At 39.7% G+C, this 24849-nt stretch overlaps 1 protein-coding gene across 4 annotated transcripts in view; it reads left to right on the forward strand.

Moving 5' to 3' along the window:
- The window catches only part of KIAA1549L (KIAA1549 like), a 120859-nt gene that overhangs the window by 89867 nt on the left and 6143 nt on the right, over positions 1-24849 (forward strand). For all 4 annotated transcript variants that reach the window (XM_061356646.1, XM_061356647.1, XM_061356648.1 and 1 more), the window contains exons 14-20: positions 183-361; positions 1961-2178; positions 7974-8103; positions 13411-13758; positions 18490-18587; positions 20669-20814; positions 23148-23299. In XM_061356646.1, the coding sequence (XP_061212630.1) occupies positions 183-361; positions 1961-2178; positions 7974-8103; positions 13411-13758; positions 18490-18587; positions 20669-20814; positions 23148-23299 (1271 nt within the window). The remainder of the gene's footprint in view (positions 1-182; positions 362-1960; positions 2179-7973; positions 8104-13410; positions 13759-18489; positions 18588-20668; positions 20815-23147; positions 23300-24849) is intronic.

Consider the following 24849-nt stretch of genomic DNA (forward strand, 5'->3'; position numbering starts at 1 on the left):
TTAAATACGTAATGTTGTTGGTAATTTATATGGGAGTTTTTCCGGTGTAAAGGTCTTCCAGGTCTGCCCCTCAAGTGTACTGAGGACATCATTAATCTAAAGCATGTGCTTGCTGAATTTTGCTATGAACATGCAGTAAAAATATCTGTGTCTTTATGCTGAATAAGTTTGATGTGCTTTAGTGCCCATAAGTGATGAAGAGGAAGGAGGCATTCTCTTTGATAATGTTGCCAAATCTGCCATTGACCCCTTTGACACCTCTTCGGGATCGGTGCAGCTGATAGCAGTCAAACCTGTGGCTCTACCTGCGGTTCATGCTGCATCAGAGAGGAGCCAGGAATCTGCCATCATTAATGGAGAGGTAAGGGCTGTCAGATAATGTCTCCAGCTGTTTCCTTGGCTACATCCGTGGGTGAAACAATCTGAAGCCTGTTAGACTTGAGGACCGGTAAAAGCTTTTCACTCTGATTTTATATAAAGTCCCATTAACATTGCAGACTATGAATGCATGTGACCTTGGAAGAGTCAATTATCTATATTTCTACCTTCCCCATATCCTTCTCTGCTATCATATTCTTTTTAACAAAATGAGTAATGAAGGCCAAGAGCAGAATAAGATCTTTGTCTTCACGAATTCTGTGGCTGAGCATGGAAATGTATGTAGATCATCTGGGTACCAAGCTGATCTTTCTATACTGAGCAATGCATCCCATTCAGAGCAAGAATGGATTCAGCAGCACCATGACTTTGCTCAGTCTGCACTCCAGCCTGTGCACAGAGGGATGCAGTTGTTTCCTGGGAACAAAATGGGATGGCACAAGCACCTGATCCAGGTGCTGGCCAAAAACCATGGTTTGGCTCCAACACTTGTTGGAGTATGATTATTCATGTTTTTATGTAGGTTTAATCAAGACTGGTTCATTGACAGAGGACCGAGGCTTTGATATAGTTGTTGAACATAGTGGGGACAAGCCAGAGCGGTGTCTTGTTTGTAAGACACTTGTTTGTTAAAGACACTGCAATGGTCATTTAAACATCATCCAGAAACTGCCTGATGCTGTTTAAAAGCAACAAGGAGGGCTGCTGCCAAAGACACAGTAAAAGACAATGTCATCAGGCTTCCCATGTGGGCCTGGATTAGAGCAGTCTGTTGTGCTCTATTTCATACTTGTATTTCAAGCCCTGATGTTCCCCATGGTTTCCAAACTCGGAGAAAGGTTTGCTTAGGTTTCAGCATCTGTTTTCTGTAAGTCAGCAGGACAGCACATCTGGTGCTGTGTGCTCTCTTCTACATACATTTGAGATTTGTGAGAAGACTCTGGAAGCCCAGAGACCAACAGCTCATTTCCATGTAACTGGCAATTTGAAGCAGGAGGGAAATTTTCTCAGTACTTAGGAGCATCGTGGGACCTGAACTGTACTGGGTCAGACCAAACATCAGTTTATTTAAGGATCTTGTCCTTAAATAAGGGGCCCTTAACAGATTTGTAAAGAAGCATATAAATAAAAGGAACACACGATGGTATTTCACAGGAATTCTTCCCCAGCCACCAGTGATGACTTACTTAAGGTTTTGTGCAGTCAAGGGCAATATCTCTCTGTACTTACAGGACCTTGGAAGAGTTCTCATCGGTGAGTCCTCCCTGTGATGCTCAAAAGCATGCACTGTGTTGGGTCACAACAATTGGCTAACATCATCAGTGTTTTTCTTCAGTGGGTGTATCTGAGTCACTGTTGTAATGGTACATATTTTTTAGGCTAAAATTATTTAACCATCTGCCAAGGCATAAAAATGCAGGAACTCTGTTCACTTGCAGTTCCTCACTGCTTGCAGATGGCACGGTGTGGTGCAAAACGCGCTCTGTAAAATGACACATGCAGCGCATCAAACATGCTCCGACAGTGCTGTTTGGAAGTAGCCAGCCCAGCACCATCCTTTCAACATCTTTTTGCCTTTTAGGTGAACAAGGCTTTGAAGCAGAAGTCCGATATAGAACATTACCGCAACAAACTGCGCTTGAAAGCCAAGAGGAAGGGGTACTATGATTTCCCACAGGTTGATAATAGCAAGGGGCTGACAGACAGAAAAAGGATGTATGAAAAAAACCAGAAAGAACTTGACCACATTTTGGGTCCAGATGCAGATGTCTCGTCCCCATTTGCTGAGCCAAAGAACAGGTGAGTCTTTTTATATGTAGTTCTTTCTTTGTCTGGGAGAAAAGTTGATGTCCAGAGTTTGTAGGAAATCAAAGGGTTTGTTCTTGATGAGCCAACTGTTTGTTGTGTGCTCAGCTGGCCCCTCCCACTTTATGAAGAAAATTCATATAACCTATGATTATTTATGAAAATATGTCATCTAGTAAAGCTGCAATGTGTTTAAAAAGAAAAATGGAAAGATAAAAACAAAAACAAAAAAAATAAGGGAAGGGGCTGTAGCAAGTTCTTGGAAGTCATTTTCCAAGTCAGGTAAAAAGAAAAAGTGGTAGACATGTTCCTGGTAATACTGAGAGTGAACTAAAGCCAGGAAGTTAGCATCACAATTTGCTCTTTCGCAAAGTTCAGTGGTGGTGCTATTTTGTCATTATTCTTATCTGAATATATTGCAGTAGGCATACAAGAACACAACCAGTATGTTGTCCCTGTATTTCAGTATGTCCTGCAGGGATGATGTCTGTGTTTATACCTGTATATAAGGTTGTTTTTATACCTGTAGCTGGAGATCTTCCTGTGCCTTTTACAGAGAAATTCATAATTTGCTTATCTGTGATGTGAAACTGACATATTGTATAACAGTACTAATGTCTGATTAACACTTCACTGTCTTTTGAGGATGGTACGTCATTAGCATTCATCTCTCAATTTTAGATATGAGGGGGGAGTGCACATCCTGCTTCTGCCTGAGCTTGTAGGTGGACTTGCTCTGTTGCTGGTGCTTTCTGAAACACAAGTTGGCACATTGGAAAGAGGGGATCATACCAGTCCTACCCCAGGAGTGGCACAGTGTGCAGATTCCTCTTACTTAGGGGTGGTGGAGGTGTGAAGGATTATAGGAGAGTGTTTGCCTTTGAACAATGAGGGCTATGAGGGCTATGGTTTTTGTGGAACCAGTAGCAGCTGATCCATTGTCCTGGATTCAGCAGTAGCAGTCATTTTTCTCCTTCTTAGTCGCTGGTGCAGTGCTGTGGTTTTGACTTTCAGCCTGGGAACAGCGCTGATAACACTGATGTTTTTAGTTCTTGCTCAGTAATGTTGAGTCTGACCAAGGACTTCGTGAGTCTCATGCTCTGCCAGGGAGGAGGGGAAGCTGGGAGGCAGCAGAGACAGGACACCTGACCCAAACTAGCCAAAGAGGTATTCCATATCACAGCACGTCATGCCCAGTATGTAAACTGGGAGTTACCTGGAAGGGCGACTTCACTGCTCGGTCGGGCTGGGTATTATTGGTCGGTGGGTGGTACTGTATTCTCTTCCCTTGTTATTTCCCTTATCATTATTATTATTGGTGGTAGCAGCAGTGATTTGTGTTATACCTTAGTTACTGGACTGTTCTTATCTCAACCCATGAGAGTTACATTCTTTCGATTCTCCTCCCCATCCCTCTGGGAGCAGGGGGTAGGGAAGGAGGGGAGTGAGCAAATGAGACTACATGGCTGACAGAGTTTAAACCATGACATCCATGTGAGAAAAAGGGATACTGAATTACATTTCCTCTGGAAATGGCCCTCATGCCTGGAGGCACATTCTTGCATCTCATCTCCTGGGAAGTTCAGACCAAGTTTTTCCTATGATCACAAATCATGACTGCAGTCAAAGCATTGGTGGTGACACAGTCTTTGCACACAGTGCAACTTCAGCAGTTACCCTTGGGGCACAGGGATGAAAAAGACTGTAATGGGAAATATAAAAGCAGTTTTGGCTCAGAATATGGGTGAAAGCTGTGACCAGATGAACTTCAACAGATCTAAGAGTTAAATGACTGCGGGATACTGACCTTGATGGGCCGTTTCCCAGGGTTTTGCTGGTCAATGAGGAAAAAAGATGCTGGCTTAACTGTATGTTATATACTTGCTGGAGAGTCTGGGGCATCATTTCCTTGTGCAGTTTTCCAGTGTGGGAGGAATAAACTGCTCCAAATGCATTGAAAAGTAAAATACTGACCCCTCAGAACACAAAAGTCCTGCTCTATCTGCATGGTTTGCCCAGAAGGTAAAGATGGAACAGTAGAAACATTGGTATGACCGCGTGCTGCACACATAGTGAAGGACTGTATTACTTCGAATGTTTATTACGCATCACATGTCATGTAGGAAACATGACACATGAAGCTTTAATGCTAGCCGTCTGCTTTTTGTTCAGTATACTGATGTTTGCTTGTTCATGTGCCAATGTACCGAAAGGTCCCGAAATACATTTTTTCTGCATGCTTTCCAATGTGTTGTGTAAACCTGTCACAGACTGTTTGAGATAGTGATCACTGGCAGGATATAAACTGCTTGAAGGCAGGTATACTGCTGTACAGGAACGATTGCATTGCGTAGCTGAACCACAAAAGACTGACTGCCAGATTTACTTGTTAAATATACAGTCTCTGTCACTACATAGGAAGAGAGAAGAATAATTTCTGATGCTCTTTCTGTAAAGACACAAAGCATTTAATGAACTTCACAGATGTTGCAGATGTTTGCAAACAAATCAGTTCCAAAGTCTAGCTAAAATTCGTATACTAAGACTTGGAACTGAACTTGATATGGTGTAACACATATAACAGCATTATTATCTTCATTTTTCTAACTAAAAGTGGCTAAACCAGCACACTGCTGGAGGAAAACCTTGAATAATACTACAAGGCAATGTGGGTTTATGAATCAATAAAATTGTATTTTTGTAACAAAATAAAATTGCTTTTAAAACAATCTGGGCTAGCATAAAATGGAAAAGATTTGATCTCTGACATTTTCTGCTTTCAATCATTGTTTCTACATTACAGTTACAGCAATTAAAACCTGAAAAAAATTTAGTTTCTAGAGAGAAGGTCTATTATACTCTTTTCTGTTTTGTATATATTCCACTAACTTAAATCACATTACTACAGCATCTCCAAAACACATCAGAAAATGAAGTTGCCTTTGATTACATTACTCAAGATCACCTTTACGTTTTGGATTTGTTTTAAGCTATATTTAAATGTGGTTTTCAAGACATTGTTACTAAGTAATTTGATTGGTTCAAGAACAAACAGCTTTGTGCTCTTAGTACCTTGTGAGTCTTCTGTACCATAAAATTTCTGTTTTGAAATGTTCTGGTTGTTCCCAGAAGGCACTTAAGAACCCTTTTTGAATGCCAGTTGTTAGCATTCATACCTCCTTTCTCATTAATAAAGCTCTCTTAAATGAGCTAATTGGTAATCTCAAGGCAATTTTTAAGAGCCTTCTGATGATATGAACTATTCTGGGAATTTCTTTAATAGTTTTAAATCAGGTCAAGTATCTGCATATATTAGAGAGCTGTATACTTGAATCCCTTAGAAAATATATCACAACTGCATCAACTAAGTATTTATGGCTCTATTGTAAAACATGCATGAAATTCTAGAGACCTTTAATGTAGGAACATAAAGGTTGTCAGATCTGATTAGCCTTAGCATAACGTAGCTCCTTGTGTTTTCTGATAATACTGAACACATTGTCTTAGAAGAAACAAGATAAGGCACTTTACGCAATGGTATTTTTATAGGGGAAATTTATTCCAAAACCTCTGCTTTCCTTCTGCTTTGGCAGTGCATTTGGGACTTTCAAAAACGTGCGTAAAGATCTGAGTGACTTTAAGTCACACAGAAGGTTTTGAAAGTTACATTAAAATTATGTGCCTGAACCCTTAGCTTAAACAGAAGTGTGAAACTGATATTTTTTTGTCCTGTGTTTTATCCTCTCTGGTCATGGAGATGTCTGTCTTTCTGCATTTCTGCAAACCAGTTTCTGCTGCTCTAATCTGTCAAGGCAAAAAGTTCTGTTAAGCATATCTGTAATATCTGAAGAATTGTTTCTTATCAGTGAATTAGACTGTGTTGTCTTTCCATTTTGCTGATAATTCTTAAGATGTTAAACCATGAAGTCGTAGTAATTGTTCAGTGGCACAGTCTACTTAATGTGGTTTCCTCTTATGTCACAGAATTTTTTCAATAGCTGAAATATTGTAGTAGATCTTTTTCTTTGCAATTATTCAGGCAGTCCCCAAACCATTTCACTTCAGAGATCTTATTTTTACACCACTTATTAAGTCAAACAGGGCTCTCAGCCACAGCCTCACCTAACTTTAATGCAAGCATTTTTTGCCCTTCAATCAAATCTTAACATGAGATTATATTTTCTTTCAAGTTACCTGGCAAGCATAAGAGGATGTTGGAAAACTCACCCAAGCCTTCTACTTTCAATAGCCCCTTTTGAATCTTCTGTAATTCCCACAAATTTATCAGTCATGGCTGAAAGGCTGCTATGCTGTGCCTTTGAAAACCTCCCTTGCTGTAGTGTCAAAATCATGGCACCACTGTGTTGAACCCGTTAGCACAGCAGCAATCTTTTGCTAAGATTTGATTAAAAGGCAAAAATACTTGTAATTTTTTAACTTTTCTAATGTAAAAATGTACTTGGATGAATGTGATGCACTAAGAACGTTTTTACTTCTCATGAGTAACTGACTAAAGTAATGTTGACACACAATATTACTACAACACCACTACTTGGGTAGCACCAGCTACTCAAGGCAACCTTGAGAAAATAAGGAATAAGTGTATGTTTCCAGTCAGTCTGTGAGGGTTAGTTAAGAGTTGCTGTTTTCAAGTGCCAGAGGAAGAGACAATATATCCCATCATATATCTACTTTTAATATTTTGAAGAGAATAACTGCACAAAACAGAAAAATAGCATGGCTAGGCAAAGATAACTTTATACAACAACAGCATGATTACCGTGTTAATAAATGAAGCTGGCGTGCCATTATTTGATCTGTTATTGATCTACAAGGGGGGGGAGGAGGAGCGCTTCTCTGGGGTATGCAAGAGAGGGAGTAATGACCAGATACACTGTAAGAGCAACATTTCTTAAAATTTTCTGGTTTAGATGTAGCCTTCTTAAAAGATGCAGCTTGGTGAAACATCAAGTTCCCATAGCACGTTTTGGCAACCGCTCCTGAAGCATTTACGCAGGGATATATGTCTTACAGAGGAATGCTATATTTGATTTTGTACAACCAACAAGGGGAGAAATGGTTGCACTGGAAAGATTACAGGCTATTTGGGGTATTGATCTATAGTCTGTTTTTCTATTACATTTGCTTCCCCTTGCTTCTGAGCACACAGTGGTGAAGTCTCAACACCTAGGGGTGCCTTTGCCAGTGCTTCCAGCAGGAGGTAGTTTAATCCCAGGGAGTACAGCTCTTTGATAAAGCTGTGGCCAGTTACCAAACTGGCTATTTAAAATGGCATCTTGCAAGCAGTTCCCTCCCACTCCTGTCTCTTCCTGTTCACTTTCGTTGGGTGTTTGTTTCAGTGGAGCGTTATTCTGCTCCTTGCTTGTTTCTCAGAATCAGCAACCAGAATCCCTGCTCTTCAGCTGAGTGTGTGGATGGCCTTATTACTTTTTTATAATAGCACCTATTTATTTTTTATGAATTTGGATCATATCACCTGAGGTCAAAAGTGTTCTCATATCTTCCTGGGACATACTTAGTCTGAAAAGCTTCCACATATGATGTTCGTGTCTTTTACGTGGCTTTATTTTTTTTGAGAGTAAACAAAATTAATGATCTCTTGAAAAATATTACTGATTTCTATCACTTACATGCACATAGATAGAATATCCTATTATTAAGTGGCATTTTTATAAACCCCATCATTTTACAATAAAGGTAAGTATTGAAAACTGCCACCTGTCTCTTTTTGTTTTCATTTTACTGTTTTCTTGTTTCACATTTTCTAGGCAACCACTGAAGAACTCTGTATACAGAAGCAGGCAGTCTTTGAACAGCCCTAGCCCAGGAGAAACTGAGATGGATCTTCTTGTGACTCGAGAAAGACCTAGGCGAGGAATCCGTAACAGTGGATATGATGTGAGTTTATCAGATATATGTAGTGAAATTTTCTCAGCAAGGTCTTAACTTACTCCTAAAACCAGGTAACTCTTGGTAAACTACAAGCCAAAGTGGCACTGGGAGCTTAACGTTACAGTACTTTGTATGCACTCAACATCCTGAAAAGAGCTCAGGATACTCAAAAGCACAGGCTCTCATAAACTTTATGGCTGTACATCATTTTGCAGTCTGAAATGCAAACAAAACATTTGCCCTGAAACTCATTGTTTGCCAAAGTGTTGAATTTTGAATTTAGATAGTTCTTGTAAGAGCTAATCCACTGACATAATACTGGGCCTTTGGGGTTTTTTTTCACTGCAGTTAAAATCTCGTGTTTGTTCTGTAGCCCTGGTGCTGCTCTCTTGAGTCAGAGGAATGAACAGCCAAGTTTTGGGAATTTCACTGAAACCCAGATGTCAGTGTTCTGTGGAAATCCCCTAGCTAGGAAAAGATAGTGTCGTCTTACTGTGTCAGAATGCGGAGAGTTTTGCATAGATAAATGTCAAAACCAGACAGAGGAGATGCTGGTTTATGGTCCAAGGAACTCACGCAGCCAGCACAACGCAGATGAGTTGTCTCATGCAGTGTCAACACACAGTGGGTGCAGGCTGACACTGTGTGCACCCAGAATGAGGATAAAAATAGCCCCCAACGCTGGGGTAATGTAGAATTTTTTAGTCCTGTGTTAGGTATGGAAAAAGTTATAGTTTAGCAAACCCTGAAGATCAGTCCCTAAAAAAGGTCTAAACCAGTCTGGAAAATAAGGGAGTTCATCCTCTAAACAAGCTGGTTTTTAACTCTCTCTCGGCTGTCAGGGATGCATTTTTAGCAAGGTGAAGGAATGTGCCAAGTTCAGGGGATGTGTCAAGGGAAGTTTAAATCCTTTACAGAATTCTTCACAGCTTGTTGTTGGTGTCATATTCCTTAAATTATTTCCTGCATGTGGATGCTTCCCATCAGATTGCACGAGTCCTTTCATGCCATGTGAGTGAGATACTGGTGCACTGCTTTGAGGCATCAGAATACATCACTGTAGCCTGGAAAAAGAAAGGTATAACCTGTTGAAATAGGCTTTACATTTTGCAAAAAGATTTCCTCACAATATTTCCTTTATTTTTCAAGCTTTCTTAGATAAAAAAATTGTCAAGTCAGCCTTCTTCCCTCAGTATCCTGAAAATCATGTTTCAAGAAAGCAAGGGAATATTTTAGTATGCTAATAAAAGCTGTTTTTTCACAGGTGATATTTTTCTGAAGTTAAAGTTGAAAACATTCCAGGAGTAGGCATGGCCTCATGTTATTAGTTCAAAATTAATATGCCATAAATAGTTAGCAGAAGGTTTTTTAATTGTAATTAAATATATTATATATACTCTCTATAAAGTATATTTTAAGGGAAATTTGTTAAATCCTTGACAGTAGATTAACGAGCTTGTGCAGATTCTGAAGTACTCTAAAAGTCATGATAAACTCTGAGCTCTGTGCACACCACACACAAATTTGCTTTCACCTGTTTCTGTTGTTGCAGTTGGGGGAGCTGTCAGTGACAGTGTTTTTACTGGTCACTTACATAAAATTCCATTTGCCTGATGTGCTGCAGATTCACTGCAGTGCACCTCTTCTAATTCTGAATGTATTTCTCATCTGAAAGTAGAAAAATGCCTGGGGGAAATGGGAGAGGATGTTGAAATTTAGTACCCAAGCCTCCACTTGCAGCGTGGGCTGGTTTCCCTCAGTCCTGTCTGAGGCTTCTCAAGCTGTGCCTAGTGTCTGACAGGCTTAGTCTCCCTGGATACCCACAGGCAAGCTCCTATCCATATTTATGCACGGAATTCATATGGATCTCACCAATGGTGCAACTAAACACCTCTGGAAATCTGACCTCTGAAAATGGGTGGGAAAAGACTCTGAAAAAGTGCTGGGTTTTATGCTGAATCCTCTGTCCTTTCCTTTTCATCTAGTAACATCTGGTACTGCTTTTTGACATCCACTTTGTCATTCTAGAGGTTCCAGACCACTCAGACTCTTGCTAACCTTTTCCTCCCAGTATGTTACTTAGCAGCAAGTCCTGCCAAAGAATACCAATACTTGTTTTAGAAGCAGTTCCAAATAATTAAGTTCATGAACCAAGTAATGAGATAATTTTACAGATTAACAAATTGTTGTTTTTCATTTGCTTGTTGTTTCATTGTTATTGAGTTTGGGGTTTTTTTTGTTTGGTGTTTTTTGTGGTGGGAGAGAGGGTTATTGTAACCAGTATGCTCAGGTTGGTAATGTGTTGAGGTTTATCTTCCCAACAATGAAAAATGGCTTATTTTATTTTAAGGAGACTAAGAAACCCCATATCCTTTAAGAAAACTCCTGAAGAACTGCTAGACTCATGTGCACACCCAAATCACGAGAGTCTGTGATGATTTTGCTTTGCTCTTTAAATAGGAGAGGGAAGTAAGAGCTCAGAAATCTGCCATTCCACACTATGTTTTTTTTTATTTATGTATTTTTGGTTTCTCTTACCTAAAAAATTTCTAGTACTTCAATTATGGTTTTCTGATATTTCATTCCCTATAATGATTTTTGTGCTATTGCTCTGAATCATAGTTCTGTTTCTAGAGCTAAAAATCACACAGGCCAATAGTTACATGCTGTTTGTTCTGACTCTGACTATATTATTTACCTTTAAAGCATCTTTATAAATAGATTATTACTGAACAGTACCTATCTCTCCATTTTAAATAATGCTAACAGGGTTTACTATCATCATCTTCACCTAGAAAGCAGACTAAGGAGACTTTATCAACACGTTCATTACTTCCAACACATTCACAGACAATTGTGAGTAGAACAAGTGCTACAAAGAAAAAATCTAGAACCTCTAGACTGCTAATGAGCTTCGGACAATGGAAGAAAATATTTAGGCTGGTTTTGGTGTCAAAGGAAAAAAACAGCCTTATAATATGTAGCTCAGATCAATCTGCAAAAGAATTTACCAGCAATAATTTTATTGACATGGCTAAATTAATGCAACTCAAAAACTTCAACAGATTAATGTCCACATGAAGAATTTTACTGATATAGTTGCTGCAGTAGAGTTATGCCAAAGTGTACAAAGTCTATCTCTATACAGGATTTTCTCTTCCTTCTTCATGTAATTTCATTTCTTTGTTTTATGCAATAACTGTGTATGAACAATATCTGAATTTTTATAATGGTAATGTTAATGTACAATGGCATCTATTTATGATATTTGCATGTTTCAATTGATAGGAAAGCGAAAGACATGCATCAGAAAGGGAAAGGATGAATTGAAATTGAGGAAAAGTAATGATCACCAGTCTCCTCCAAAGTCTTCATGACAACTTTTATATGGATAAATCAAGGTTGACTTAATGTTGACTGCTTATATGCATTCTTTATTTATAAGAGATATTTTAGACACTATAGAAGCCTAATGGCTTCACCAAGGGGTTGTAGTAGAGAACCTGATTAATTTCAGCATTGGATACTAGCAGGTCTCTTATGGGATTCCATTCACTGATGTTTTTATAGATATGATGGAATAGAAGAATCATGGTTATTAATCATCAGTTGGGACAATATGATTTCAGAGACTCTTGGTTGCACACATAGAAACTACTATTGCATTTTATAGTCAGGCTTCTAAAATTTACCTGATTTTTATTTACTGTAACACCACAAATAACAATGGAATCAAAACACAGGAAGAAAATTAAGGGAAACTATTTAGCTGAAGATTTCCTACAAAGTTTTCCGGTTTGAGACAACTTGTTGCAGTTATATTGCTCCTCCCAGAGTCTTACTGTATACTGCTTAGGAAGCCTGGAACTGAGTTGTGGTTTTGAGTTTGTATAATATACCGTGTAACTATAATCATATAAATGACAGTTGAATTCTAATATGCAAATTATTAATTATTGTAATAGTTTTCCTTATTACTATATTTTCATTAAGTACAAAATATAACTATGCTTGTAACACCTAAGCTATTTTATTTAAATTATAGTGTTTTAGGCTAACAAGTAACTCTTTGAATGGCTGATAACAGAAGAAAGCCAACTTGATATTTTCTACGGCAAATGAAGAAATATCTACTATGACTATCCTATAGTGTATATGACCATACGTAACTTGTAGAAGGTTAGGGGCACAGTTGCTTATCTAGTCAGGTGTAGGAAAGCACTATTACATGGGGAAAAAAAAGTATGCCACACTAGGATCTACAGAGCGGTCAGGTACATTATTAGGATAGTGCTGGAATTTTTAATAAGAATATCCTGTTGTATTCATTTATTTGTGGCTATTTAAAATGCTAATACAATTCTAACCACATGCTATATAGGAGATATGTATCCTGTTCTTCATGCCAGTTATCCTAGCATTTTAAGTTCATTTTACTGATATTTAAAGAGTTATAAAGAATTGGTTCCTTTTTTCAGGTTGCCTGTTTAAAATGTGTTTTTTAAAACTAGAGCATGTAAAGCCAATCTTACAGAATATAGATTAAGTTAGAGATTTACTATCAAGTTCTTACAATATGATGTTTGTTTCTGTCTTGGAATTACACAAAAAAATCCAGGGGGTGATTTCTGTTTGCATTTATCTGTACAAAAGGAATTACTCTAAAAGTAACTGTTCAAGTTAAGTTGCCCAAGTACTACCTGGATGCTTCACTCACATGTTCCTACATTAGGTTTAGATAGATTTTTGTGCAGTTACTCTTTGATGGCTAGGTAAGATGACCAAGCTGGGTCAGGATTCTGCAGGGGAGAGGACCTAGTTTGTGGCATCATTGTTAGCGGTCCTCACTCAGTTATAAAGTTCAGGAAAACACCAAAACTTTAATTCTCCTGAAATCTTAATGTGTGAGAATGGAAATAGAGTTTCAGTCTCTGTAGCTGTAGCAAGTGGTCCCTTGTAAAGGGTCCTTTGTGGTTGTGGTACTATATAGAGAGCCATGCTCCTCCTGGCACAGTTGTGCTCCCATTGATACTATCAACTAAGAAAAGAATGTAAACATTAATTCTAATTGCTTTTAAGATGTGAATCATTAACAATTTAATCTGCTACAAAGTGTCCCTGATAGTTTTTGCAGCAAACAATGCAGGCTATAAAAGGCTATTATACTCCTTTGCAATACTTGTCATGTGTCTACATTGTCACAGCTCCTGACTGTATACATTACATCTGTGCTTGAGATTGTTTTGTGTGGAGCAGCACAATTACTGTCTTGTAAAGCTTTTTAAGTATGTGTGCTTTTATTCCATCCAACAGACTGAGCCTGAAATTATAGAAGAAACTAATGTCGACTGTGTCAATGAGCCTCGGGGCTACGCCAGGTCCCGTCAGGCCAAGGGCCACTCAGAGACCTCAACTTTAAGTTCTCAGCCCTCCATCGATGAGGTTCGGCAGCAGATGCACATGCTTCTGGAAGAGGCTTTCAGCCTGGCCTCTGCGGGCCATGGAGGACAGAGCAGGCAGGAGGCTTACAGCTCCGCACCACACTTGCCCTACTCCGAGGTTGTGACCAGTGCACCTGGTACCATGACCCGGCCTAGAGCAGGGGTACAGTGGGTACCTACATACAGACCAGAAGTGTATCAGTACAGTTTACCAAGACCAGTAAGTGAAACTTCTCTTTAGTATACTGTAATATGCTGCTCTGAGACACATTTTTAAAAGTAGTCCTGTTTCCATGCTTAAAACCAGATGTAAAGCTGCCATTATGTTAAATAAGTATGGGTAAAGGGGTATGTGTATGTATTTTTACCCATACCTGTCTCTTGCAGGAATACTCAGTATCTATTTTAGTAGCAAGGTTATCTTGTCTAAATTGTGCTTGAAAGAACAGCCTGCGCTAAGCTCCAGGCTGTTCAGCAGATCAAAACCATGCCTGCATGTTTTCTCTTCAATGAATGTATATTAGGAAGCAGTCTGGTTTTGTAGAAAAACTGTGTAGGCACACAACACCCAATGCTTCTGGACAAGGTCCATCACTGAAGAGCAAGAGAGTGAACCAAGAGCAGTAGTCAGAGTGACCTGAAATGTGGGCTGTTACTGTCAATCTTGCATTATAGCTATAGACTTGGGACCCTATATGGTTTAATTCCACAGGTGTCTTGGTTAACTTTATATAAGTCACTCTTTACCCTTCATTTTCTAGCCTCCAATTATGGCTAACATGTCCTTATGTCACAGAGTTAATAAAGGAATTAAGAACTTAAATCCATGGGTGCAAATTATAAATGGAACTTTGTAGGTATAAAAACAGCAGTTGCAGTAGCATTATGCACACCCTTGGAATGGGTAACTACCTCTAAATTCCCACACACAGTATTGTGAAACTCAACAACATATTTTCCTTCTTACATGTCAGGTACAAATCTGAACAAGAGATGATTGCTTTCCAATGAGAAATAGCCCATATATCAATATCAGTGTGAAAAGTTGCTCATTTTAAGGCATTTTTTGGTCACAAATTGATGTTTTTTTAAAGAATGCATTTCAAACTGAGTCCCTTACTAGTGCAGAATAATGATCTCAGTTCAAAATAACTATTAATATTGACTTCCTTACAAGACAATAAAAAACCCCACCAACATTAAAGGGTGCTGTTTCTCTGCTATGAAAGCCAATGGCACTGCCTGCAAAAATTCAGGCTGGTGCTGTTTAAATCTTGCTAAAGGTTGTTTCTGGCACTTTGAAATTGGTCCGATGAACTTCATAGATCATATAATCATATTTTGTGGTTAGAATTCGATTACAGACTTAAGAGACAGCTAATGGCTAGTCAAACTACTTTGACGCTTCAGAGGATCCTTCTAAAATGAAATAAAATTTATTATACGGCAAAACATTGTTTTTTTTTTCTTTTAATGTAACAGCCATATTTTTTTGGTGAATGCGTCACTGTTTGCTTTCTAAGACTTCAGATACAAATAATTACTCTTCTAAATCACCTTTGTGTTTAGCACCTTTAAGCATTTCCTTATCTTTCTGGTGTTTTGAAGATAGTGTTAAAAAATTCCCTGCAGATAGTCAGTGGCCACAGATGTGGACAGGCACAAGGTGCTGGACTTTGGATAAAGGCTGTTAATTTATAGTGTGTTGTGTATCAGTTTCACAAATGCGAGCTGTACTTTAACCACACCATGTACTGGCTTGCTCTCAGATGGCGACAGAGGGTTGGAATTGAAAATACCCAGCTGAGATGTGTGTGGGAAGTGACCCGTAGGTAGAAAAACCATGGAAGAATTGTCATTCTTTGCACTTAAACAGCCATTGCCCTGCCTGAAACACCTCTAGCCGCGGGGAAGGTGTTGCCACAGGCAATGTTGGAGGTGAGGTGGCTGGCACATAGGAAAGGTGTCTGCTTGATGAGCTGCAGCTTTGGAAATGAGAGGTACTTGAGCACTGGCATGTTGTTATGTGGGGCAGGATGTTACCTGTCCAAACCAAGAATTATTTATTTTTCCCTTCCCTAAAAGTCAGTTCCAGTCTGGAGTCTGGTACCTGTGTAGTCTGTCCTGAATCTCATATGTGATTACTTCTGCCATTGAGTGTTATATCCTTTGTTATTATATGTCCTTATTTTCCAACAAAACAGAGTTTGGAATCAATGCAGGATGTTTCTCTTTTTCATTTTTGTTTGGCTGGTTTTATTTTTTAATTGGTTTTGTTGTTGTTGGTTGGTTGTGTTTTGTTGTTTTTGTGAAAAACAAGTGATGAACTTTTTTTTTTAAGGATAAACTCATTTGGAAGAATAAAATTAGGCGAATTTCCTGTGAAATCAGCAGGGTTTTGTTTTGGTTTATTGTTTGTTTGTTTGTTTGTTTTATTTTATTTTTTGCTGGTTGGATTTACAAGTGTACAAATTTCAGTGACTTTTTTTTTATAATCACAGCAGTTAGCCTATAAACTAATTGCTCATCCAAACCTATAATAGGCATCTGTAGTAAATCTTTGGTTTAATTTAGCCTCTGAACATTTTTTTCACTAATGTGTTGCATGCAGGAGGACACCAATGCCCCAATTCTTGGAGAAATTCTAGCAATGTTGTTGGAGATCCTCTCGTATCCGTTTTGGTGTCTGTGGAAGGTCAGCACAAAGAGGGCTGGCTGCTGTCTGCCTGGATGCACTGTTCCTTAGCATGGTGTAGCAGATCTCCTAACAGGAATTTTCCCCTTAACAGGATTCCATCTGCCCATGCATAGGCTTATGCATGCTCATGCAGCCATGAGCAGAATATTGCCTGTCACTCAAAATTGTTCATCGCCTATGTATACAGTAAAATAAGTGATTTGATTTTCTTCTCCTCTTCCCCCGATTTTCAGTGCAAGTCACAGCATGTTTCTGCTCTCTGTGAACTGTTCTCTGTGATCCTTTAAAGTGTCTCTTTTGATACCCATTTGCCAAAGCACATCCACTAATACACAAGAAAACCCCCAAGTCTACCTCTGTCTTTATCCACCGTCTTATACTCAGTCACCAACCACTCTGAAACATTAGCTCATGTGCTGCTCCTTTCAAACAGCCGGGGGGGGGAATTAATTTCATAAGAATTAATTTCATACTTACTTTCATATTCTTAAATGCATGCTGAGAGCAAGATGTGGGATGAAAGGCTTGTGGAGCCAGAGGAAGTGTTTGCTTCAGCCTGCAAGAACCCTGCCAGCTTTGCAGATGCAGAAGAGTCACTGTCCAGCACTATTAGGAGAAATCTAATTGAGGGTTTTTTTTGATGCAAAATCAGTATTTCTTTTTTCTATACAAGTCTTTCATTAAAAATCAGTATTTCCAACCCCTGGCTATGGAATATACCATTGCCTCATTATTATTTTTTTTTTCCACCTAAATATAGAAATACTTTGAATACCATTGTAACATGCTGGAAGTAAATATTAGGACACATTGTGGCATGAAAGGAAAAATTACATGCCTTCATAGACACGCCATTGAGCAACTCTGCCCTGCTGTAATAGGGGTTCAGTGAGTGGCAGGAGAAAGATGCTTGATCTGTATTGCTTTTCCCTTAGAGATACTGACATCAGAAAGTTAGTATTTGATGAAGTTACTCTTCCTGTGTGTTAACCCAGTTTTGCATCAATTTGAGGAGGAAGTTATTTGAACTCTGTCTAAATGTGTAAGATTTAAGATGAGTACTGAAAGATAGTGTTTTTTGATATTTAATGTGGGACTTATATTGCCAAATTCAAACCTAAATGTAGGTGTTAACTCTGAGCTAATCATGAAAATGGTGTAGGCTCTTTCTACAGGCAGGAGGTAGTGACTCATGGCACGGTAACGTGTTTCTAGCTGTCTCTGCTCTTTGTGGAGGGAGCTTCACTGACTAAACCACATACATACCTCTTTACAGATCTAAAGAAACACCATCAGACTTTGGACTCTAGTTTTTGTCTTGATGTCTTGATACTGGGCAGCCTCCCCACCATTTTTTATTTGCTATTGCTCTGATCTTATTTTTAATCCTGTGCATTGCTCAGAAGCATCATCAGTAAAACCAACAAAACTGCAGAACAGCCCAAAACTGCACCGTGTTGAAGAAATGTGTCAACGAAGTGCTAGAGAAACATCATCCCTCTGTCTTTAAGTATTTTTATCAAAGTTATGACCTCTAATCTATAGCAGTACAAAGAATTTAGAAGGTAAAATTTTGTCCTACATCTCATTTCTCAGATGCCGTGTGTTTCTTTCACGCGATTACTCAAACTTCACATATATTAATGATGAAATCCAGAATTACCATGGGCAAGATGCTTAATGTTGTGGCTTAGTGGGTTGGCCCTGTGTTCTTCTGAATTGCTCTACTTTTTCAGACCTTTGTTATTGCTTTAGAATGTTACAAAGCTTGGTTGTTTTTTGGGGTTTTTTTTTGTGAAGAATTTTATTTTCATCTCTGCAAGTCTGAAAGGAAGAGGTTGTAATATTCATTGCTCACAGACAGCTGTTACTTCACTTGATGCTGCTCTGAGGATGCTTTCTGAATCTTTAAAATCTTTGTTTCTGGAGGAAGTGAAAATGCTCACATAATCATAACAGATCTGTTTTGCCAGCAAGGTTACAAATGTCACAGAGACAGTGTTTAATACGCTTTATTTTAATTAGACTTCATCTGGGCTCTGAACTCATTTGTTCACATTTACACCCACATCTGAAAATCACCCAAGCACTGTAATTTCTAAAATAAAATGCAATTACTATTGATGCCACAAAAAGTTAACTTCCTGTCGGCCAGCATGTGAAGCAGGTACTTAATTTCTGACTTGCTTTTGGTTTTTAATTTGACTGAGATCCATTGGTGTTTCAGAAAATATTTATTTCTCTCCTGTACAGGCTTACAGATTTTCTCAGCTTCCTGAGATGGTAATGGGTTCTCCTCCACCACCTGTCCCTCCCAGAACAGGTCCTGTGGCTGTTGCATCTCTCAGGAGGTATTTATCTGTTGTTTTATTATAGGTAGGAGCTCTAAATCCCACTGTTTGTAATACAAACTGGGGCAAACCCTGAAGGGGCACTTAAAGCCACTTAAAAAAACACATTAATGAAATTTGAAACATAGAATTGCAGAACAGTTAGGGTTGGAAATGACCTCAAGATCATCTAGTTCCAACCCCCCTGCCATGGGCAGGGACACCTTACACTAAACCATGTCACCCAAGGCTCTGTCCAACCCAACCTTGACCACCGCCAGGGGTGGAGCATTCACAGCTTCCTTGGTCAATCCATTCCAGTGCCTCACCACCCTCACAGTAAAGAACTTCCTCCTTATATCCAATCTAAACTTCCCCTGTTTAAGTTTTAACCTGTTACCCCTTGTCCTATCACTACAGTCCCTAATGAAGAGTCCCTCCCCAGCATCCTTACAGGCCCCCTTCAGATACTAGAAGGCTGCTATGAGGTCTCCACACAGACTTCTCTTCTCCAGGCTGAACAGCCCCAACTTTCTTAGCCTGTCTTCATATGGGAGGTGCTCCAGTCCCCTGATCATTCTCGTGGCCCTCCTCTGGACTTGTTCCAACAGTTCCATGTCCTTTTTATGTTGAGGACACCAGAACTGCACACAATACTCCACATGAGGTCTCACGACAGCAGAGTAGAGGGGCAGGATCACCTCCTTTGACCTGCTGGTCACGCTCCTTTTGATGCAGCCCAGGATACGGTTGGCTTTCCTGGCTGCGAGCACACACTGAAGCCGGTTCATGTTCATTTTCTCATTGACCAGCACCCCCAAGTCCTTCTCCGCAGGGCTGCTCTGAATCTCTTCTCTGCCCAACCTGTAGCTGTGCCTGGGATTGCTTTGACCCAGATGTAGGACCTTGCACTTGTCATGGTTAAATCCAAGTGAGGTCTCATGGGAGCAGAGTAGAGGGGTAGGATCACCTCCTTTGACCTGCCGGTTGCGCTCCTTTTGATGCAGCCCAGAGTACAGTTGGTTTTGTTTCATTTCAATACGAAGAGGAAAGGAGTAGCAATGAATTTTGTCTTCTATTAACCAATCATTTTCAATAAAATTAGGAAATCCAGGCTCCAGTTTCTTTTAAAACATGCTTTGCCTCAACTCACATAATGGTGCAGTATATTGCAGCCGTAAGATAGATAACTTGCACTGTCATTTTCCCTGCTTGTCTCAACTGTAAGGACTTGCAACAGGATATGGAGGAATTGCAAGATGTTTCTCAGTACCATGGATCTGGGATTTCTGCCTAGCTTTCAGATATTTCATACCCGCATTTCTGAAGCCAATCCCTTGGAAAAGCCGGATTGCCTTAGCTCAGTTCATACATTCTGCTTCTTCCTCACACCAAAGCACTCTATAAAATGATTTTTCAGGAATATTCCCACTTCTGTGGTGGATTAACAAATTTAGATTTCAGTGCTGTTCTGTTAGGTGCTGCCAGCTGTAGTTGGAGGCACAGCAGGCCTGCTGAGCATCACTGTGTAGCAACCAAGGCCAGAGGAGACTTTCCTGACTGGCTGCTAATGACAGCAGAACTGCATGCAAATATTCAGGACATAGACACTGTCTGCTGACATTCTTGTTCATCCATTACATTTTAGTTCTGAAGCAACTGGGACACACCATTTCAAATGAGGTTAGTACTTCCCAAGTCCAGTAAACATTACTTGCCATAGTAGTCTCCTACCATATGATACCATGTCATATATACTTATGGTAATATGTAGTGTCTGCAGTCTGGTGTTGATAAACTATGAAGTTTTGGGTTTTGTGTTGCATGTCACAGGCATTTGAAGCAGCAAGCAAAGGCTCTGTGAGATGGCAATAACATGCTTTGGCAAAGTAGCGACTAAGCTAAAGAAGGTGTTCTCAGACTTCTCCAGACGTACTGTTCTCCAGTTCTTCAAACTTCTGTCATGCCAGAGCAAAACCAGATAGCTCATTCCTAGCTGGCTTGTCATCAGCTGTAGCTGGTAGGCATGCATATGGCCATGAATCTCATCTGTCAGTCACAATGACAAAAGTTTCTATATTTTTTTCTTTCTTAATGCACAGGTCTACATCAGATATTGGCAGCAAAGTGAGAATACCTGAGTCCAGTGGGGCAGATCAGGCCCAGCATCATGATCAGGCATCTTTTGCACCAGGCTCAAGAGCTCCATTGTCTGTTGGTCCACTTGATCAGTCAGCTTTTCACTCAGGTGAAAAAATGATGCAGACATATGACTTGCAGCTTTGAGACCTTATAATTTGTTTTGCATATAAATTAATGTATGGGATATAGCAAACATAGATGATTATTTGGAGAAAAACTGTATTAGGTGGTTTAATATTATAAGTTTAAGCTAATACGCTCTTCTGGTGGTATGTGGATGACATTTAGCTGAGAAAATACTTGAAATAGCTTTTCTTTGGTGGAATATGCTTTCTCAAAGAGCTATAGAAAAGAGCTTACAAGATTAAAAAAACCTGATTCTGTTGGTTCAAAGTCTTTACATTAGTAGGTTTATTTGACATGGCTCTTTTAATCTGCCAGAAAAAAAATCTTTCTTAGCTTTCTCAGAAGTAATAATTACCTGCATTGTATTCAACATCTTCTACTGAGAATACTAATGTGGTATGCAAATCTGTTGTCAATTAATTAAATATATCAGGTTTGAAGGATCCATTCTGCTTTCACTTACTGTCATACCTTCTGCAAATGGTGCATGTGAATCTGAAAAGAGCAGATGCTCAGCCTTTCATTTTAAAGCATTTCTAGCTACAGAATATGCCATCTACCAAAGCTGGCTCTTCATGTCTCAAGTAATGTACTCTGTGATATATTTTTTTATCCTTTCCAGCAATGTGGACATTTTATTGCTGTATGTTAAAAGCAGGTGTGCTGTGCTACCACTGCAGAGCGGCTGCATTTCCGAAGAGACAAAGTGACCTTTGTGTGCATTGTGGAGTTTGCCAGAATAATTCTGGGGGTAGTTCGAGGAAAATTTCATATATGATAGATGCTATGTGCTGCAAAAAGCTGCAGTATATAGAAAGGAGAGTTGTGAGGAAACTGTAACACATGTGTTTCTAATGTTCTGGTAGGAAAATAAATTTGTATTGCCTCAATACATGAAGAAACATTGCTGCATGTGCTGATTTGGCATGAAACGGCCTCATGTCACTCTCATGCAGCCCATCAACATCAGCTCTACAATAATGATGTTGCAGTAAGAATTTGGAATAAGGTGTTGCATCAGCTAATTGTTCATTTTGAATAATGGCTTATTTTGCTGTGGTGAAATTAAAAGAGTAGTTTCGTGTAGAAGCCATGTGCCATCTACAGAAGCAGCACTTTCTTCTCTGTACATGTCTGAAGAATACTTATTTCTAGCCTTGCTAACTCATTTAACTTAGCAACCCTTCTGCTGTTTATGACCTGGGAAGAGCAAGGATTGCCCACACCTCTTCTCTTAGTCCACCTCCCTCCAAGCCAAATGGCCTGAGGAAATTGGTCTAGAGGTCCTGTGAGATACCCATGGCTACCTGCCATGCAGGCATACATCATGAATCCCGCCTCTCCATAGCAACAGGATGGTGACTATTTCTCTGAGGGCTCAGTGACTCCAGCATTCTTCTGACATAGGAGAAAGGGTACTACAACCCAGCGTCAGAATGAAAGCTAGGACTTAGTCCCTGGCAGAAGAAAATGCTGTGTAAATGTAAATCATAACATACAAGTTTTTAGTCTATATTTTGGATGAAAATATGAAAATATCCCTCACAGTTTCTTCCCTTTTTTTTTGTGTGTGTGTGTGGTTTTTTTTTCTTTTTTTTTTTTTTGAGGCCATGTTAAAATGGATGATATGTTTTTGTTCTGTGATAAAATTGAACTGGTGTCAAGTTTCCTTAAAAACATTTAAGTCAAGTTGTAACTGCATCATTTATTGCAGTTGTAGACTGCTCTTAGGAAAGGAATTGAGCAGGTGCAGCCTCTGTATTTTTTATGGAAGCAAGGAAGTTTTATGAGGGGGTTGTTGAGATTACAACCCTTTAAATGTATCACTCATTTTTTATAGGTTTTGTGCCTAGAGATATTAAGACAGTTTAATTCTGACAGTTTAATTCTGCCTAGACACATGAAGACAGACTATGTAAACTGTGACGAGAAAGGTGCGTTACTCTGAAACCCATGGTGACAACAGCTAAAAGCTGAATACAAAGAAGCAAATACAAGCGGAACCTCCCCCCCCCCCTCGTTTTTCCTAATGATTCAAAGTTTTGGTGAAGATTAGCTGTTACAAGGATCAAGGACTAAATCCTCATTTCTTTATCTGAAGGCTGTGTATTATTTATAGACAACTGCAAATCTTGCCTTCTCCAGTATTTCCCAGCATGATAGAGGTGTTCTAGACAAATGGTGAGAGCCTTCAATCCAGCCTACAGTGGTCACATTCTCACAATCACCAATGAGTTACTTCATAAGCACTATCTTCTAATTTAAAACTGAAAATGGCAACTATTAATTATATCTACTCTCTTTTTTTAATAGGAAATACCGTACCAGCAGTGTTTGCCATACCAGCAGGAAACCGACCTGGCTTCACAGGCTATTTTATCCCAACGCCACCCACTGCATACAGGAACCAAGCCTGGATGCCCTATGCTGGAGAGAATGAATTACCAGGGCAGTGGGCAGACTCAGTAAGCATCCTTGCTTGTCTGACTACATATGTTTTCTGTGATTTGCACAGGAGGGGATTTAAGCAATGCTAAGTGATCAGCAAAGAATCTGAAATGGATAATTCTTCCTTGAATGGGAATAATCCGTAGTAATGAAAAGCTGTGAGAGAGAGCATAGATACTTAGCTGTCCATCCCATGAACTGAAAGCAGGGTCTTTAGAGAGTTAAAACATTCACTAGGTTAGGGACTGGCACACACTTAAAATTGGTGAGTTAGGTACCATTTTTCTTTCCTAAGGCAGAAGTTAAATAAATGGATTTAACCATGCCAAGTGCAAGGTCCTACACCTGGGTCGGAGCAATCCCAGGCACAGCTACAGGCTGGGCAGAGAAGAGATTCAGAGCAGCCCTGCGGAGAAGGACTTGGGGGTGCTGGTCGATGAGAAAATGAACATGAGCTGTCTTCAGTGTGTGCTCGCAGCCCAGAAAGCCAACCGTATCCTGGGCTGCATCAAGAGGAGTGTGACCAGCAGGTTGAAGGAGGTGATCCTGACCCTTTATTCTGCTCTTGTGAGACCTCACCTGGAGTATTGTGTGCAGTTCTGGTGTCCTCAACATAAAAAGGACATGGATCTGTTGGAACAAGTCCAGAGGAGGGCCACGAGGATGATCAGGGGCTGGAGCACCTCCTGTATGAAGATAGGCTGAGAAAGTTGGGGCTGTTCAGCCTGGAGAAGGCTGCATGGAGACCTCATAGCAGCCTTCCAGTATCTGAAGGGGGCCTATAGGGATTCTGGGGATGGACTCTTCATTAGGGACTGTAGTGATAGGACAAGGGGTAACAGGTTAAAACTTAAACAGGGGAAGTTTAGATTGGATATAAGGAGGAAATTCTTTCCTGTAAGGGTAGTGAGGCACTGGAATGGGTTGCCCAAGGAGGTTGTGAATGCTCCATCCCTGGCAGTGTTCAAGACCAGGTTGGACGAAGCCTTGGGTGATATGGTTTAGTGTGAGGTGTCCCTGCCCATGGCAGGGGGTTTGGAACTTGATGATCTTAAGGTCCTTTCCAACCCTAACTATTCTATGATTCTATGATAGGCACATGGCAGGATTAAATGATGCTGCCTCTCAAGGTGGCCTTGTGCTGTTTGGAAGCTGGGGAGCATCTTTCCCTTCTGGAGGCTTCTGCCAAGACAGGCAGGCTCCTGAATCCTAGCTCCCAGCACTGCTGCAGCTCTCCCTGCTGCATAGTGCTTCAAGTCCTCTTGCAGGCTGGAGTGACAGATCATAAAATAAATCATTAGTTGCACAATCCTAGTCTAAGAAAGTTGTAATTTTTAGCTCAGACTATACCTACATTTCAAAGTAATAACGTTGAAACGTCCTAAAATGGATTGCAATAGTTTTATCATGTTTGAAACAATTTCTAAAATGTAGGGCTTTTTTCCACTACGGAAAAGAAAAAAAGATCAGTTCTGCTGCTTAGGCTCACATCTGGTATTTATGCAGAACCACTTCAGCTAAACAAACTGGGAGATAGATTCTATTTCCTTGTGCATATAATCAACAG

This window comes from Neopsephotus bourkii, unplaced genomic scaffold, assembly GCF_033783945.1.
Source record: "Neopsephotus bourkii isolate Nb327-2 ecotype Australia unplaced genomic scaffold, CSIRO-AGI_Nbou_v1 NB_860, whole genome shotgun sequence".
In the NCBI taxonomy this organism is placed as follows: Eukaryota; Metazoa; Chordata; class Aves; order Psittaciformes; family Psittacidae; genus Neopsephotus; species Neopsephotus bourkii.